At 51.0% G+C, this 14,453-nt stretch overlaps 1 protein-coding gene across 4 annotated transcripts in view; it reads left to right on the top strand.

Annotated features, from left to right (window-relative positions):
* Positions 1 to 14,453, top strand: part of LOC126519683 (mediator of RNA polymerase II transcription subunit 13-like) — a 176,105-nt gene that overhangs the window by 33,646 nt on the left and 128,006 nt on the right. For all 4 annotated transcript variants that reach the window (XM_050169063.3, XM_050169055.3, XM_050169049.3 and 1 more), the window contains exon 2: positions 10,624 to 10,876. In XM_050169063.3, coding sequence (XP_050025020.1) covers positions 10,624 to 10,876 — 253 coding nt within the window. The remainder of the gene's footprint in view (positions 1 to 10,623; positions 10,877 to 14,453) is intronic.

Here is a 14,453-nt window from a genome sequence, read left to right as displayed (position 1 = left end):
CTTTAATGAAGCGAAAGGTTTATATTACGTGCATCTGAACGATCAGACGACGCTTGTACGCCTCCACATCGACGTTGTAGAAGAGGCGGTGCACGACAGGGGAAAATAAAGAAGTTCCCACTGGAGTGTTTGGCAACGAAGCGAAGGTTTTTCTCATGAACTACCAACAACTCATTGTGTTGTAAATAGCATCTGGTTCTTCAGGCGTCTTAATTCACAATCACAGTGATGCGATTTATGGTCATAAATTATTTGAAAACCATTTTTGTGCGACCCAAGGCACGTGATGCGCATTAGGCAGCGGGGTCCAAAGGCACAGCGCACAGGCCTAACTTCAACGTGATGCGTCGCCTGGACGTTTGTGAAGTATCAAGAAGAGTAATCTTTATATGCGGCACAAATGGGACAAATTACGTAACTAAGTTTTGCTGACCCATTTCTGAGAATAGTTCTGCTAAATGTTCTTTTCTTGATCTCGGATATTTCCCGCAAAACATTGATTCTTACAGGAATCATTGGTCCAGAGGTAAAGCAGTAAGGACGTGACAATTTCGACGTTTCTTTCATTTTCTTAAATGAGGATTCAAATACTCTAAACCTTGAGAATGCTTTCAACCGCCAGGGTGCTCTGTTTTACCGGTCCACCGCGGGCGCTCGGTGGCTGTGGCATTTCTTCTGCCGATCACGAGCTCGCGGGTCGCCGAGTACTACGCGGCGTTCCTCGTGACCCAATTGTTGCCCTGGGACGTGTTAACACGCCGTAAATCAACCACTGACGTCACGATGATGTCGATGACGTCAGGTCCCGCAGTTGTATGCAACTTTAGTGTGACAATAAAATAAGTGTTTCCTTATTTTTCACACTAACCTAGTCTGACCCTATTACGTGAGAAAATTCTCTTGTGCAGTCATAAAGAAATCGTCATATTCACAAACTAAATACTTACACGTTACTTGTCACAAAAAAGCACTACTTTCTTAGTAAGTGCAGGTAGTAAAATGATTGTACTTTTCACTACCTGCTGAAGCTAGAAAAAAGTACGTTGTAGTAAGTGCTTCCTCTGTAGTGCCGTTGCTGACGCAACATAAATATAGTTACCAACAATGTAATGGTACCCGCTTGATTTGTAAGTGCCGCATGCATTGTCATATTAAGTCGATGGTTTTGTAAAAGCATAAGAAGGTAAAATAATACGTATGAAAAAGAAAATAGAGAAAACCTCTTCCTTTCTCTCTATAGTAGGCATCGGTTACTGTTATACGCGATAATTACCGGGTACATTATGGCACAATAACTCCTGGCAACAATGTACAAAATTACTCCATCAAGCAACGACAAGCAAGAACACACATACAAAACGAAAAACGTGCTACGAGTCGCGTACGCTACAAGTGACTTCAAGAATATATATAGCTCTTGTTTGGGGGAGCACAGCTTGCAACGGTGAGCACCTTTGTAATTGGATAAATAATCAAAGCTTTGTACCAAAATTTCTATAGACTGTCTGCATATATATGTGCTACGACGCCGCACATAACTGTTAGCTCAGAATAATGAGCAATGCTACAGTTCGTCTAAATTTTGCATAAGACCGTCACAATCCACTATTTATAGACCACGGCCACACTAAGTAGTAGTGGCTTTGTAGTTACTTAGTAAGAACTACTAAGAAGCCTTTCTGGCTAGTAAAAGTAGCCCTTCCTAGCTTTACTAGCCCCTGGCTAGTACAGAACTATGAAGAAGGTAGTAATATACATAACAATCTATTAAGCGCATGCATTTGCTAGCCATTAACCACCTTTCTACGAATAAATAAGAAAGCCACTACTACCGTGAGAAGAGCGGTGAGCCATAAAAGGCACTAAAATAATACTGGTGGCCACTGCGCCTTCAAAGCTCCTGCACCGCACCTCACCTTGACGCGGCAGGTAATGGCGATCTTAGCTCGGGCTTAGTTTATTTTTTTATCGGTAAAGATAGACCACTGCATTATGAAAGAACCGCCAAAGACTGAACGCGCAATGCTTCAAGAGGCTGCACTAAGCCGCAACGGTCCCAATACGAAAAAAATTCTTTTGGAATCCGTGACGCCACACAGGTGTACCGGCGCCGATAATTCGACGCGAAATTCAATAAGTAGAACTTGAGGATTTTCTCTTCCAATAATCAGCCAATTAGCGCGTCGTTAAGGAAAATATAGTTTTCAAAGAATACCTCATCACTCGAAATTGTTTGGTGTTTCTCTTTAGCGTCCATTCAAAGCCGGCGTAGCGAGTGGGCGTCGGATAATTCATTTAAATCTTTTTATCCGGTGCATTCTGTACCTGCTCCGCAATGTCACTGCATTTTAATGTTCTTGCACTTACAACGCGACCTCCGTGGCCTAAAAATCGAGCAATAAAAACAGCGCTAAACGACAGGACGAGTGAAGGGGCACAGACAACAGCGCTGTTGTCTGTGTTCCTTCACTCGTCCTGTCGTTTAGCGCAGTTTTTATTGCTCGTAATCATGAACCAACCAGCCCAAATGCGTACTCTTCTAAAAATCGAGCCTGCAATGGAGCAATGCCGTAGGGACCTCTGCGTCACGAAGGTCACGAGCTGGACTGAGGGTCACATGTTGCACGCCGATTTGTTATCTGTCGAAGGCCATGCGGAGTCAAGTCCGGATATTCAGGCTCTCGGCAATCGCGTCATTCGCTCGAACTAATTGGTTCGGTTAGGCTTTCTTGTTTTCTCCTCTCCATGTTGTTTACGACGCGCCCGAGCATCTTTGGGGACACTTCCCGTCTCCACATCTAGTAGTTTCTACAGCTGTGAGCAGCGGCTATGACGAGGCTAAGCGAGAGGTATACGGTTTAGGCGTTCTTGTGGCGTCCTCATCGCCCAGCGTATAGTGAATGTTTCGGAAGCTAAGCTCACAATCGCTTTACCTAGCACCGGTATTTATTCGAATCCCCCCCCCCCCTCTTCTTCCTCTTTCGACAGAGCACTGACATCGGACGATCGGTTAATTGATTTTGATGAAATTGGAGATGCAGGAAACGTCGAACGTAAGCGTTACTCCCACCACAGTTCATTCGGGAAATCAATGCTTTTCGGCAAATGTAAGATGGCAAGACGCGTCACTGCGTTTCTAGCTAAGCACAACGCTAGCGCATTTTGCCGTTGATTTCCGAAGTGTGGGTGCGTACGGGCGGGCGTAATCGCGTTCCGAAGTGAGCGAAAAGGGCGGTGGAAGAGACAGCATCCGCGCCGCGCCCTTCTCTGTGCGTGGATGGATGGGCGAGAGCGCTCCCGAGGCTGGAGCGCGGACGCTGAGCGGGCTGGCCAATCGATGAGTGCCCGTGACACGCGCGCGGGCAGCCGCCGCGGAATCGGGAGGCGGCGCGGTGAGCAGCAGCTCCCCGAGGCGACTGCTGCTGCTTCCCAAGAAGCGCGCGCAGTAAGTAGTCCCCGCGCTCCTTTCGTCCCCCGATCAGATTAGCTGTGGCGTCCTCCTCTCCGACACCCGACCCCGAACGCAAAACCGGGCGGCTGTGTGTCCCGCTGCCGCGCACTGCGTGGCCGTCGCCTGGCAGATGACAGCGCACGTTTGCCATCGAGCGCAGTAGCGTGTCGTGGACAGAGGTCGCGGCCGGGGTTGATCTCGCCGCCTTATTCGGGAGATTGAAGGTCAGGACCGCAGCTGGAACGGTTTCGCCACGACCGCGCTTCCATTTCTCGAGCGACGACGTGACTGAATTCTCCGTATTAAAACGGCGCCAGAGAACACGAGGGACCAGACGAAGAAGTACGACGCGTACACAGGGCGCGCTAACAGCTGAATGTTTATTCACTGGATGCGGGGAATAAGTACTGGCTGAACATGAATACACAGAAAGGAAAATATAGTAGACATGAAAGAGCATCACATGGTCAAGCCTACTGCGCGTGAAAAAATGGATCCTGTAAGGAACCTGACGTCTTTCTCTGAGGGCATGACGGACGGCTTGCTGACACAAAAATCACCCAGCTTTCTTTATCTCTAGTTTTCACGCGTAGTAAGCTTGACCAGGCAATGCTCTTTCGTGTCTCTTATATTGCCCTTTTTGTTTATTCATGTTCGGCCTGTACTTATTCCGCGCATCCGGTGAATAAACCTTCAGTTGCTAGTGCGCCCTGAGTACGTGTCGTTCTTCTCCGTCTGGTCCGTTGTGTTCTCTGGCGCTGTTTTACTGCGGATACGAACCAACTAGCCCAAAAATACGCCTTGACTGAATTCTCGTAGTTTGGATTGGGAGATTAAGAAAACAGGGGCTAAAGGAGACGTGACGAACACAGCTGGATGACGTCCGCGTTGTCTCGCTGCGCGTGCGGCGAGGGCGCGAATGATGACGCCGCACTTCCCGAGGTCCACTTGCGCGCGTCTCGGGCCTTACGCGCGGCCCGACACATGCGGTAGCGGCGAGCGGGAGGGAAGCCCATTGATCGGCGCGGTCGCCGCACGCTCGTTCCGCTGGGGCGGATGTTGCTTTTTTTCTTCCGGTAGCTTCCTCTCCCACATCCCGCCCGTTTACTTAGAGGCAGGGGCTCCGTGGACCGCTTATCTTGCTGCTCTCTCTATTGACTCTTCGGCTGGCGTAACAGGCTTTTGTGGCCCCTGGCACCAGGCATATTCTAGCATCGAGCTCGCGCTAATGAACTCGTGAACCAGATTTTTCTTTTTTTCGACAGAGAATTCTTTAGACTCCGTGCGCAATGTCGCATTTTGCTTTTTATCGTGATTGGGCATTCGCCCTATACGCAGTACGATCCATCTAATAAAGGCCCCTTGAGCCGTACATACAGGATTTCTCCTAGGAACAAGGTAATGTCTGGGTCTGCTCTGGAGGCTTGTCGTTGATGGGCGGATTCTATCGAAAGGGCCACCGGAAGTTCTGGTAACGCGTTTGTGCCCTGAGTGATTCACGTAACTTAAGCGAAAAATAAAAAAAGCAAGCAACGCATGCACCATTACTATAGGGCAACATTTGTCCATCGTCATTAGCTGGTACAGAAGGCGTAGAACCAGGCATGTGGACAATGAACCAGCTTAGCTGCAGCAACCCGTAAAACGCGCTTCCTTTTTCAAATGTGCCACCGAGTCCATGCTAATGCGCATACCGTGTCCACTGTTTGCTATTGCCGCCACTTCCAAGATCTCACGTTCTAGTTTTGTTTTTCCATGGCTGACAGCCTCCGCATTCTTCGGTGTATGTTAGCGACCGGAACTTTTCCAGTGCATATCTAGATTTGAGCCTTCTCCTGATTTCATACACCTTAAGCGCATCCGCAGCCTATTATGGTCAGGCACTGACGTTTGTCTCAAGTAAACACAACCGCAGCTTAGAGGAATTCAGCACACCAGTATCGCCCAAGAGTAAAAGGTCAATTTTGTGAGGATGACGGTAAAGATAGCAACATATTTTGTTCCTTGATCGAAGTCATTTGGGCTAAAGGGAAAGATGGACGAGGCGCTGTCATATAATGTATCCGAGTTGCGAGAGGTAGAAAGAAAGAAATACGAACACACGGCAAGTAAGAGGTACTTGTTGCAATATTTAGACGTCTGCCTGTATGACTTACCTCGCGCTACGCCTTGTTGGCCAGGTAACCGAGTTCACTGCGCGTCATACATTGAACATACGCGGCCTTGTGCTTCCCTCAGCTAGGTCAACACACCGTGCCAGCGCCGTTCCCCGCCTTCGAGGACGTCAAGGAGCGTCAAATGCTGTTGTTTGATCAGGCGTGTGAAGGGCGGTCGTTTAGTGACAACCGTCCTGCGCCTTCCCGGATTCCGGAAGGCTGCTCGTGGCTACCGCGAAACAATTGTGTACCGCGTCTTGTAGCGCTCATATCCTTCCGTTGCGGGCAGCAGGTCACGAAAAGTGCGCACATCGGATTTCGCAAGGGCGGCACAGCGATTGCGGTTACCGCGCGGGGATCGACCTTACGGCCGAGGCCTCTCGCCTGGACCAGTTTGGCTGTCGGAAGGCTGCTGTCGGGTGGGGTAAAGGGCGGGGCGGTGCCGCGGCGCGGTCTCGGGAGCTGGTGTAGGGTTAAATTGAGATTACAGATTGGGATCTCTGTTGCGCGGCTTCCGAGCACTCACTGTGGCGCGCTGTACGCGCGGAGAACACGATTAAATGGAAAACTAGGAGCAGGGCAGGACAGATCGGGTTGGAGGAACCGCGGATGAGCCAGCGTTGCCGCAGCGGCGGGAAATAGTCGCTTGCGTTTATAAGCACCCGGAATCTTGGTGATTTATCTATAGGTGATCTAGGTTTTGTCGCCATTGTCCAGATGAACCTGGTCGTCGTTGACTTTGTAATGCCCAGACACGTTCCACGTCAAGTAAAATTGGAACAGCTGGCTCACCTTTATTCTTGCCCAGGATAGTTCATTTGAACAAAAAGAAAACACAAATGTTATTTGAGTTGCAGCGTAATTAGATAAGTATATAATTGTGAAACTCTCGAGCTTATAAATCGCAAGTGTGAGCAAAGATAGGCTTCACGAGTCTGCATTTTGAGGCATCCAACGCAACGTAGCGTCTATGACGCTGGGCATCACGGGGTTAGGAGATAGTGTTCCTATAGGCATTCGTGTGTAACATCGGGATGTAATTCTTAGCTCCTTCTCAAAAGCTCTCCACGCTTGCCATCTTGACGTACGCTTGGCACATACGGTGGGGATCGTGATGCTGCACATTACACTCTCGGAGGGAAGCCGGTCTCGCTCTGGTCGTGTCCGAATCGCAGGTGAGGAACTCAGTGCATTTCTCGCGTCATGGGTGCGGGACATGCAGTGTCAAAAGAAGGCCACGCCAAGTCGACTGAGCGCTCAGCCTTTTCGGTCGTCGTCGTCGCGTTGCCGGCGTGTTTAATTAAAGCAGGCTCTCTTTGCGCGCGCGCTCTCTAATTGCATTGTCGCCGCCCCGTCCGCGAGCCTCCCTCCGATGGATGGCGTTTCTGCTGAAACGGATCGATGGTTGCTGCCGCGGTAAGGCACCCGTTCCGACGGACCCCGCCGATCGATGCAGCAACAGCCCGCTCGGCATACGCGTTTCCTCGAGGACGCCCGATCAGTCGCCGCTGGCAGGACGCTGCGCGGGTGCAAGTCTCCCCCACTCCCCTTCCTATCTCTCTCTCTTCTCTTTCTTTTTTTTTTTTTCACGCCTGAGTCATTTTGCCTCTTGGGCGCAGACGTGGGACGGTGATTCGATGATTACGTTGCTCACCACTTGTACCGCGTTTGCCTGAACATGAGCTGTTAAAGCCCAACCACACAGGGCTAAATCGTACGCGCCTGGCTACGCGTCACGCTTCTGCGAGCCCATGCGCGCTTGTCCTATGCGTATACAGAGGGGAGACGTAGTCAAGAGTTCGACGAAAGTTCGTCTGGTCAGGTAACATGATGATGAAGAAATTGCGGCCACTGACCAAGTCAAGGTGAAAAAAAAGGGGAGAAGCGCAGGCCGCGCGCGTGTCGGCAGAGCTTGATTTTGAGCGTCATTTTGAGCGTACGCGACGGAAGTGGTAGCTCGTGCGCCATTGTCACGTGGCCGGCATGTAAACTTACGGTGCGGGCTTGGAAACAGGTGGTTGTTTCGGAACCGTGGTGATGTGCCTGGAGTCGCCGCGGGTTTTGTGTAGCATAAAGACGATGGATGTCAGCAATGTACCGCTGGTCGCCTGAGTTGGGGCTCGCCCTGGACTTTGGCCGGCGAAGCGCAAGCACCATAAGAATAAGCGCGTGAATGTTCGTGAATAAGCGTGTTTGTAGAACGAGGTGGCGAGAAACGTGATGACCTACGCTGCCGTAACAGGCAAGTGCTCAAAATTTTATATGGGTGTCATACGCGGGGCACATTCGATTGTCGTCGAGCCTGATCGGGATCAGATTTCTCGGTCGCGATTTCCTCTTTTTTTCTAAGTTAAAAATAAACTTTTCTCAAATCCAAGCGTACTCCCGTAGGTGACCTAGCAGCACTGTGCTACACGCGCAATGAAGTGCTCACTAGTGCGTATCGTGTGGCTGCTCGCCTTTCCCTTCGTCACACGCGTACCGACTCTGAGACGCGCACGCTCACGTGCACGCTTAGCGAGACGCGTATCCCGTGCGCCTCCTAATCGGGCTTTAGTATCGCGGTAAAAGTATCAATTGGTTACTTTTTTTTTTTTTTTTTTTTTGCTCGTGCGCTGTATAACTCGTTGCAATTAGAGGTCGGTTCTTCGGCAGTAGCATCGCAGAATGTAGGTTGGGATAATGACACACTCGCCTGCTAAGCTAATTGCCGAAAAGGGGTATGAGCTGTTTGACAGCCTCAGAAACTGTGCTTGATGGAATTATCACACTGTTACATAAAATATTTCTTGTTTCTCCTTTTTTTAACATGTTCACACATAATTCCTTCTTGTTTCACTTGTTAGTCTTCAAATAGGCTGCGATAGAGAGGCGAATTTTTCCAGGAAATAGAGGTCGGTCTCCGATGACATTCCTTTGCCTCTGTTCTCGACTGGAAGAGGAGCCAAAGAGGGAAGTGTATGAGCAACGATGATGAGGACAGACAGCAGGGTGCGATTACATGCACGTTCGTGTCCGAGAGGCCTGCGCACAAACTTGTATCTAAGCTTGTGCTGACAAAGAATTCTGAGAGCCTTTTTGGCTCGGTTTGTTGATATTGCTAGTGTTTCAAGACAGACAAAAGCACCACTACGATTACGACACCTTGATGTCCACATTTCCCCCGGCACCCTCGTGTTGCTTTGGTCACCATCCCGTAATGTTGGCCTTCGTGAAAGAACTACTTTCCTGTTACACAGGCCGCCATCGCGTGCTCTGCCAAGTGACCGATGTCACCTATGAAATCATTCTAGCCACGCCCAAAAAGCCCTCCGCTGTGACACCCAGTGACGTTGTGTACGTCGCCAGGCTCAAGCCCTACAACTCCCCACGTGCCTTAGATATTTAACAGCACTGGCACAGCGCTTTTGCCGCCGGGAGGTAGTATTACGATACCATCGACATATGCTGAAAAGACGAGTCTCCACGAGAAAGACGATGAAGTGTTCGGGCTCTTGGCGCGAGCGTTTCTTTCGGTCTGGATGCAGTGTAAAGACAGTGTAGTCTCTTTTGTCGGTATATTTCCACTCGTAACAATGTTACGTCCAGCCAACGGCCGAGTTGCACTTTTTCAATGAACGGCCTGATGTTAATTGGCGCCAGCGAAAAGGTCTTTGCCTGCCGTCCACATTCGTACTCGGGGCGAGCAACAAGTTAGCGTACGTGCTCTGTTGTCTCAGGCACATTGCACATATCGCAGTCTCGCGAGCCCGCGCGCCGGATGCGATGCGAATATTGTCGCGTAAGGGAAACACATAGTCTAAGCCTGTTAAGGAGGCTCTCATGGCTACGTTAGATGGCACGCGGCATCCGAAACGTTATGGGAATGGAACCTATGAAGACGTTTGTGCGATCGTCTAGGTGTGATTTTCAGTGTACATGATTGTTGCAAGATGCATGACCATTGCACCAAGGATCATTCACTCGTGCGTGGGTAACGTGACGTCCCCCCCCCCCTTCCGTACCACCTGTTCCCGCCATCTCGAGTGCACTTTTAACATCAAACATCAGATTAGCTCCAGATGGTCACGCACCGGGGAAACACTAAAGAAAAGTGAAATTCTGACGATGTTCGTGTTTTCTTGTTAGTGTGTTTGCTTGCTCTCTCTCTATCTTTTTTAACGGTATTCTTTAGTTCAATCCTTGTGGCTCTGTTTCACGCTTCCGCTAACGAGCGCTTCAACAAACTGCTACGCGGCCAGTCTCATCGTCTACAGTCATGTTCGTCTTTATCGTATTTTTGCTGCCTACTAATATTTTACCTTGAAATTCCAACTGGACGAATGCTTACTGTTGCAGCAACAGCTGGGTAAGGTAACAATTCCATTCGATACAAATTCACGGATCGCAGCAGCGCTTTGGCGTAGTACTTGAAGACGGAACGAATGGGTTTGTCCGTTGTAAATGGATACGACTGGTTTGAGGTAGGCGATGTAAGCCTTAAGAAAAGGAAACAACCGAGCGTCAAGTGTCGACAGGAGGGAGGCAAAAGGCAAGCGCAGTTACTGCGTGTGTATTTTCCGCTTTCTCCCGACTTCACGCGCTGTTATTTGCTTCTGCCGCTGCTTAATTCACAGCGCACACTGTTAGGGCGTTTGCTCAGTTACCTGCGTATGGAATTACTTTGACGAACGCATTTGGCTTGTAATTTGTGTGCGCCTATTCCAGCAGTACGCTTGAAGTAAACAAGCTTTAATGGTTTCATGCAAAGCACCGCCAGCAGCTCGCTATTATACAAATACCTGAGCCCTTACCTTACATGTAACTTTCCATTTCATTTTTTTTTTTTTTTTCATTCTGCTTCTCTTGCGGCCCACCGAATGGCTTATACCAGCGATCTGGCGGTCTGCGAGTCATGTCCGAGCCAATGTAAAAGGGCGGAAGAAAAATAAAAGGAATAATGAATTGGAATGTTACAAAATACGGCCCATGTACAGCCAAGAAACCAACTGACTTGCGGTGTCCGCATCTTCGCAGGCGGACTTGTGTGGCCTCAAATGGCGTCGTCTGAGCACCGAGCACTCATCGTCGGCAGTCGGCGGCAGCGGTGGCGTGGAACCCCTGTCCGAGCCCGTGCTGTGGTCGTTTGCCAAGTGCCTCGCGGCCGACCTGCTGTGCGTCTGGCGCAGGGTGGCCCGGCCCGAGCAGCAGCAGCACCGGCGCGAGCTCTGGCTCTTCTGGTACGGCGAGGAGCCGGACCTGACCGGCCTCGTCTCGCCCGAGCTCAACGGTGAGTCCTTGCTTCGAGGGGGAAAAAGAAAGCTTGAGCCGCCGCGTGCAGCCAAGTGCGAATGCAGACCACCTCCAGGTGCTCGCAAACAAAGACCCAAGGCACCGTTACTGCGCTACAGGATTGGCCGAAACACTAGAATCATTTAGTTATGTTCGACCGGGAAGCTAAACAAGTAGTGCGGCTTACTAGAGCGGAGCTCATCTGTACTAATGTGATCGCTGCATCTGACTCTGTCTCATGGCCCGCTATACCTACGATCGATCAGACAGTCTTTTTACTTTGGGAATCGTTTAGCAGGAAAAAAAGGAAATGTATGGATAATTGGTCTAGTACATTTGAAGTTGTTAAAACGGTTAGACATCAGGAAGAGCGAGAATAAGCATCAGCAGGCAGCCTATTATTACGTCCACATCAGAACGAAGCCCTCTCCCAATGCCATAATACGGTTCCCTTCTGTCATGTTTTGTGCTGTGCAGCACGCGTTCACAATGTATTTGGCCCGTTTCTTCAGGTAACGAAAGTTGTCGGTGGGCTCTAACAAAAAAAAAAAATAAAGCACCTCTTTCTCTTCACAATCTCTCTCTGGAGACTTGGGCGCCCATTTAATTTTGAAGTTTTTGTGCACCTTCCAGCTACAGACATGTATTCCCAAACTAGAACTCGTCTTTGAAGATAACGCATCGAATCACGCGGGCTTCCGTTTTTGGTGTCAGTGAGAAGTCGTTTTTGTGATACCGTACGACCGCCTTGCGAAAGGCATCGAACTTGGCCAAGGTGGGCTCGTTCGAAAGAACCGAAGGTGACGCTAGCGACAGTGATTGCGTCGTGTGACGACAGCGCGTACCCTTGCGGTTGGCGAATCTCGACTATAGTGCGCGCAGGCATTTCGCCGATCCGCTGTTAGATACGGGACCTTTTCCTGAGCCTCCTTAGAGTTCACCAGACCACATCGAATCGCGCCACACCTAAGTAAGGAACGCAGAAGCAGATCTACCCCGTTCCCGAGGCGCGGCACGTGCAAACGCGTTGGCGTCCCCCACCTCGTGCCCCGCAGGTGGAGCTATTCACTGCTTCACTCTTCCCGAAAGTGTAGCGGGAGCCTGGCACTGTTCCAGGTAACGTGGGTCCAGAAGCAAGACGGCTGTAATGCACCGTGAAGCCCTGGCGGCAATCCCCCCCATCCGCCTTTGTGAAGGCATTTGCAGACCGGGAAGGCAATACCGCAGAGAGAAGTAAACCCTCGGACAATTGGGGCCTGAGGAGCGACCCTGTGCGCCGGGTGTGACACAATCGCACGGGAGCCTACCATTGGCCGAAAATGACGACACCTGAGCGGGCTCGCCGATTGGCCGAACGCGATGTGACTTCGAGACACCGAAGGGCTCAAAAGCCAGAGACCGGGAGCAGCGAGAGAGCATTCCTTCATTCACCTGTTTCGAGCTTCTTGCCACGGGCCGCAGCGTCCGAGTTGCTGCCGGCCCGTAATGACTTTACGACTGTTAACTTCTTTGTACTCTCACTGTAAATAATGTAAATAAACCTCCAGTTTTCATCTCAAAGTCCTCCTCAACCCCGGCCAACTCCCGCACCCAACGACAAGGTCCAAAATCTGGGGGACAGCAATTGGTATTGTCCTCCAGATCCAACACCGCGCGTCCTGTGCCGGCCAGCAGCATCGTCCCGACCTTGGCACGGATACTCTAGCCGGCGTCACGTTGGTCTGGCGTTCGGCGAGGTCGTCAGGGAGGTGCGCATCGCCTTCCTTAACGTTTGAGTTTGCGGCGACCCAGTCGGAGCGGAGGGGGGTCGACCTGTGGCGCGCGTCAGCCGACGGCTAAGTGGGAGTATAGGAGGCAAGAGTCGGTGACGCTTCACTTTTACATTCATTTTTTGGACATACTGTAACTGCACAGTAGGTTGTGAGGGACGTCTTGATTACTAACATTATTATTGACGAAGAAATATTTAATTTCTCTACAAGCAAATAGTACTTGCAGAGACGATGTCCACACATGTATTAAAAGAAGTCGCAGTTTCACCCGAAAGCCGAAGCATCGGTTGCAATAGCAATTAACGGACAGCTGTATGAAGTAAGGATAGTAGTTTTATCGGCCGTATAAACTTGTAAACATAAACATACTAATTAACAAGCATGGTGTCACACGCGCACAAGCAAATATGAACGTCTCACTCTATGACCGCGGAGACTCGCTGTCAAAACGCTGCAGTGAGCAAACGCGGCAGCAGCAGCGAGCGGATTGACCTTCGTGCTGTCGCTCCCATCAACGCGAACTAAACTGCAAAAACATAGTGCATTGCGGACTCTGTGCACGTGGCAGATTGCTTTTAAGATAGCGGCCCAGCCGGGCGCTCAGAACGCCCCCCCCCCCCCCCCCCCCCTCACGTTCCCTCCGAGCATAGCGCGCGACGGAAAATCGGCGGGTTTCTTCCCCGCTTTCCTCGAGACGCGATCGCCGACTCACCCTCGCATGCTTCCCCACACACATACAGCATACGGCGCGCGGCGGCAATATTTATCGCCCTTGGACTTTATACGGAACCTCACAGCGACGTCGTCGGCAGAAATGCGCCTGTAGTGTCCATATATTTGCTATCGCATTAATAGTAATGGTTGTGGTCGTGTCGAGCAATCCCTCTTGGGCTATCATCGAGCGCCTTTGGTGGACACGTAGATGTGAACGTTCCGTAGCTTGGCATTGACGTCCCAGAAGTAGACTTGAGCATTTCCCTTTGCGCCATGTATGAGCCAGAACATCATTACACGTTGGCGGAAAGGCTTGTAAGTTGATAACGCCAGGATCATTGAGGACACGCGCCTATTCACGAGAGTCGCGCATGGCGAGAGAAGGCGCTGTTTGAACGAACAGCGGCGGCGCGTCACGTCAGCTCTGTACCGTCGGCGAGGCGCCAGTCGCTCTGCTCACGCACCCGTTCTGGCGGGGGGAGCGTGGAAGTCGAGCAGCAAACAGCGCTCGTGAACGCGCACCGGGAGCCGTCGCGACGCTGCGAGGCGAGACGAGTTGTCGCGGGCGAGGCAGTCGCGTGACGAGCGCGCGTGCCGGCCGCTCTCAGAAGCCGCACGGCTGCACGCACGGCATCCTATCTCTCTCTCCCCCCACCCCCCTCCGCTGCTTGCGGCCGGCCTTGGGGCGCGCCGTTGCTTCTCGCTTCCTCGGAGGTCTCTTCGCGCGGTGCGCAGGACGCCTTTGGCACAGGACGCCTTTGCCGTTTGCGAGCCTGCCGTGTGTCTACTTGCTTATCTATTCCCCCCCCCCCCCCCCGCCTCATCTCTTCCTTGTTTTTGTTGTCTTTGCAGTTTTTCTCGAATCTTTTGTGTTGTATGACAGACGCCTCCGCAGTCCTCGATCCGTTTTGTTTCTGCAGCTGCGAAACAGCTGTTTTCACCGCCTTCGTGAAGCAGTGGTCGGTGAAACGCCCACGCGACGGCTTTGATTTCTTTTGTCGACGACCTCAATACTATAGAAAACAAAAGAACCGGAGCGCCTTTTTTGCTGATCCGCGTACGGCTTGGGTTTAATTAGCTCGGCTACTT

Source organism: Dermacentor andersoni, chromosome 3, assembly GCF_023375885.2.
Source record: "Dermacentor andersoni chromosome 3, qqDerAnde1_hic_scaffold, whole genome shotgun sequence".
Classification (NCBI taxonomy): Eukaryota; Metazoa; Arthropoda; class Arachnida; order Ixodida; family Ixodidae; genus Dermacentor; species Dermacentor andersoni.
The sequence above is the reverse complement of the archived record's forward strand: the minus strand, read 5'-3'. Positions and strand labels throughout refer to the sequence as shown.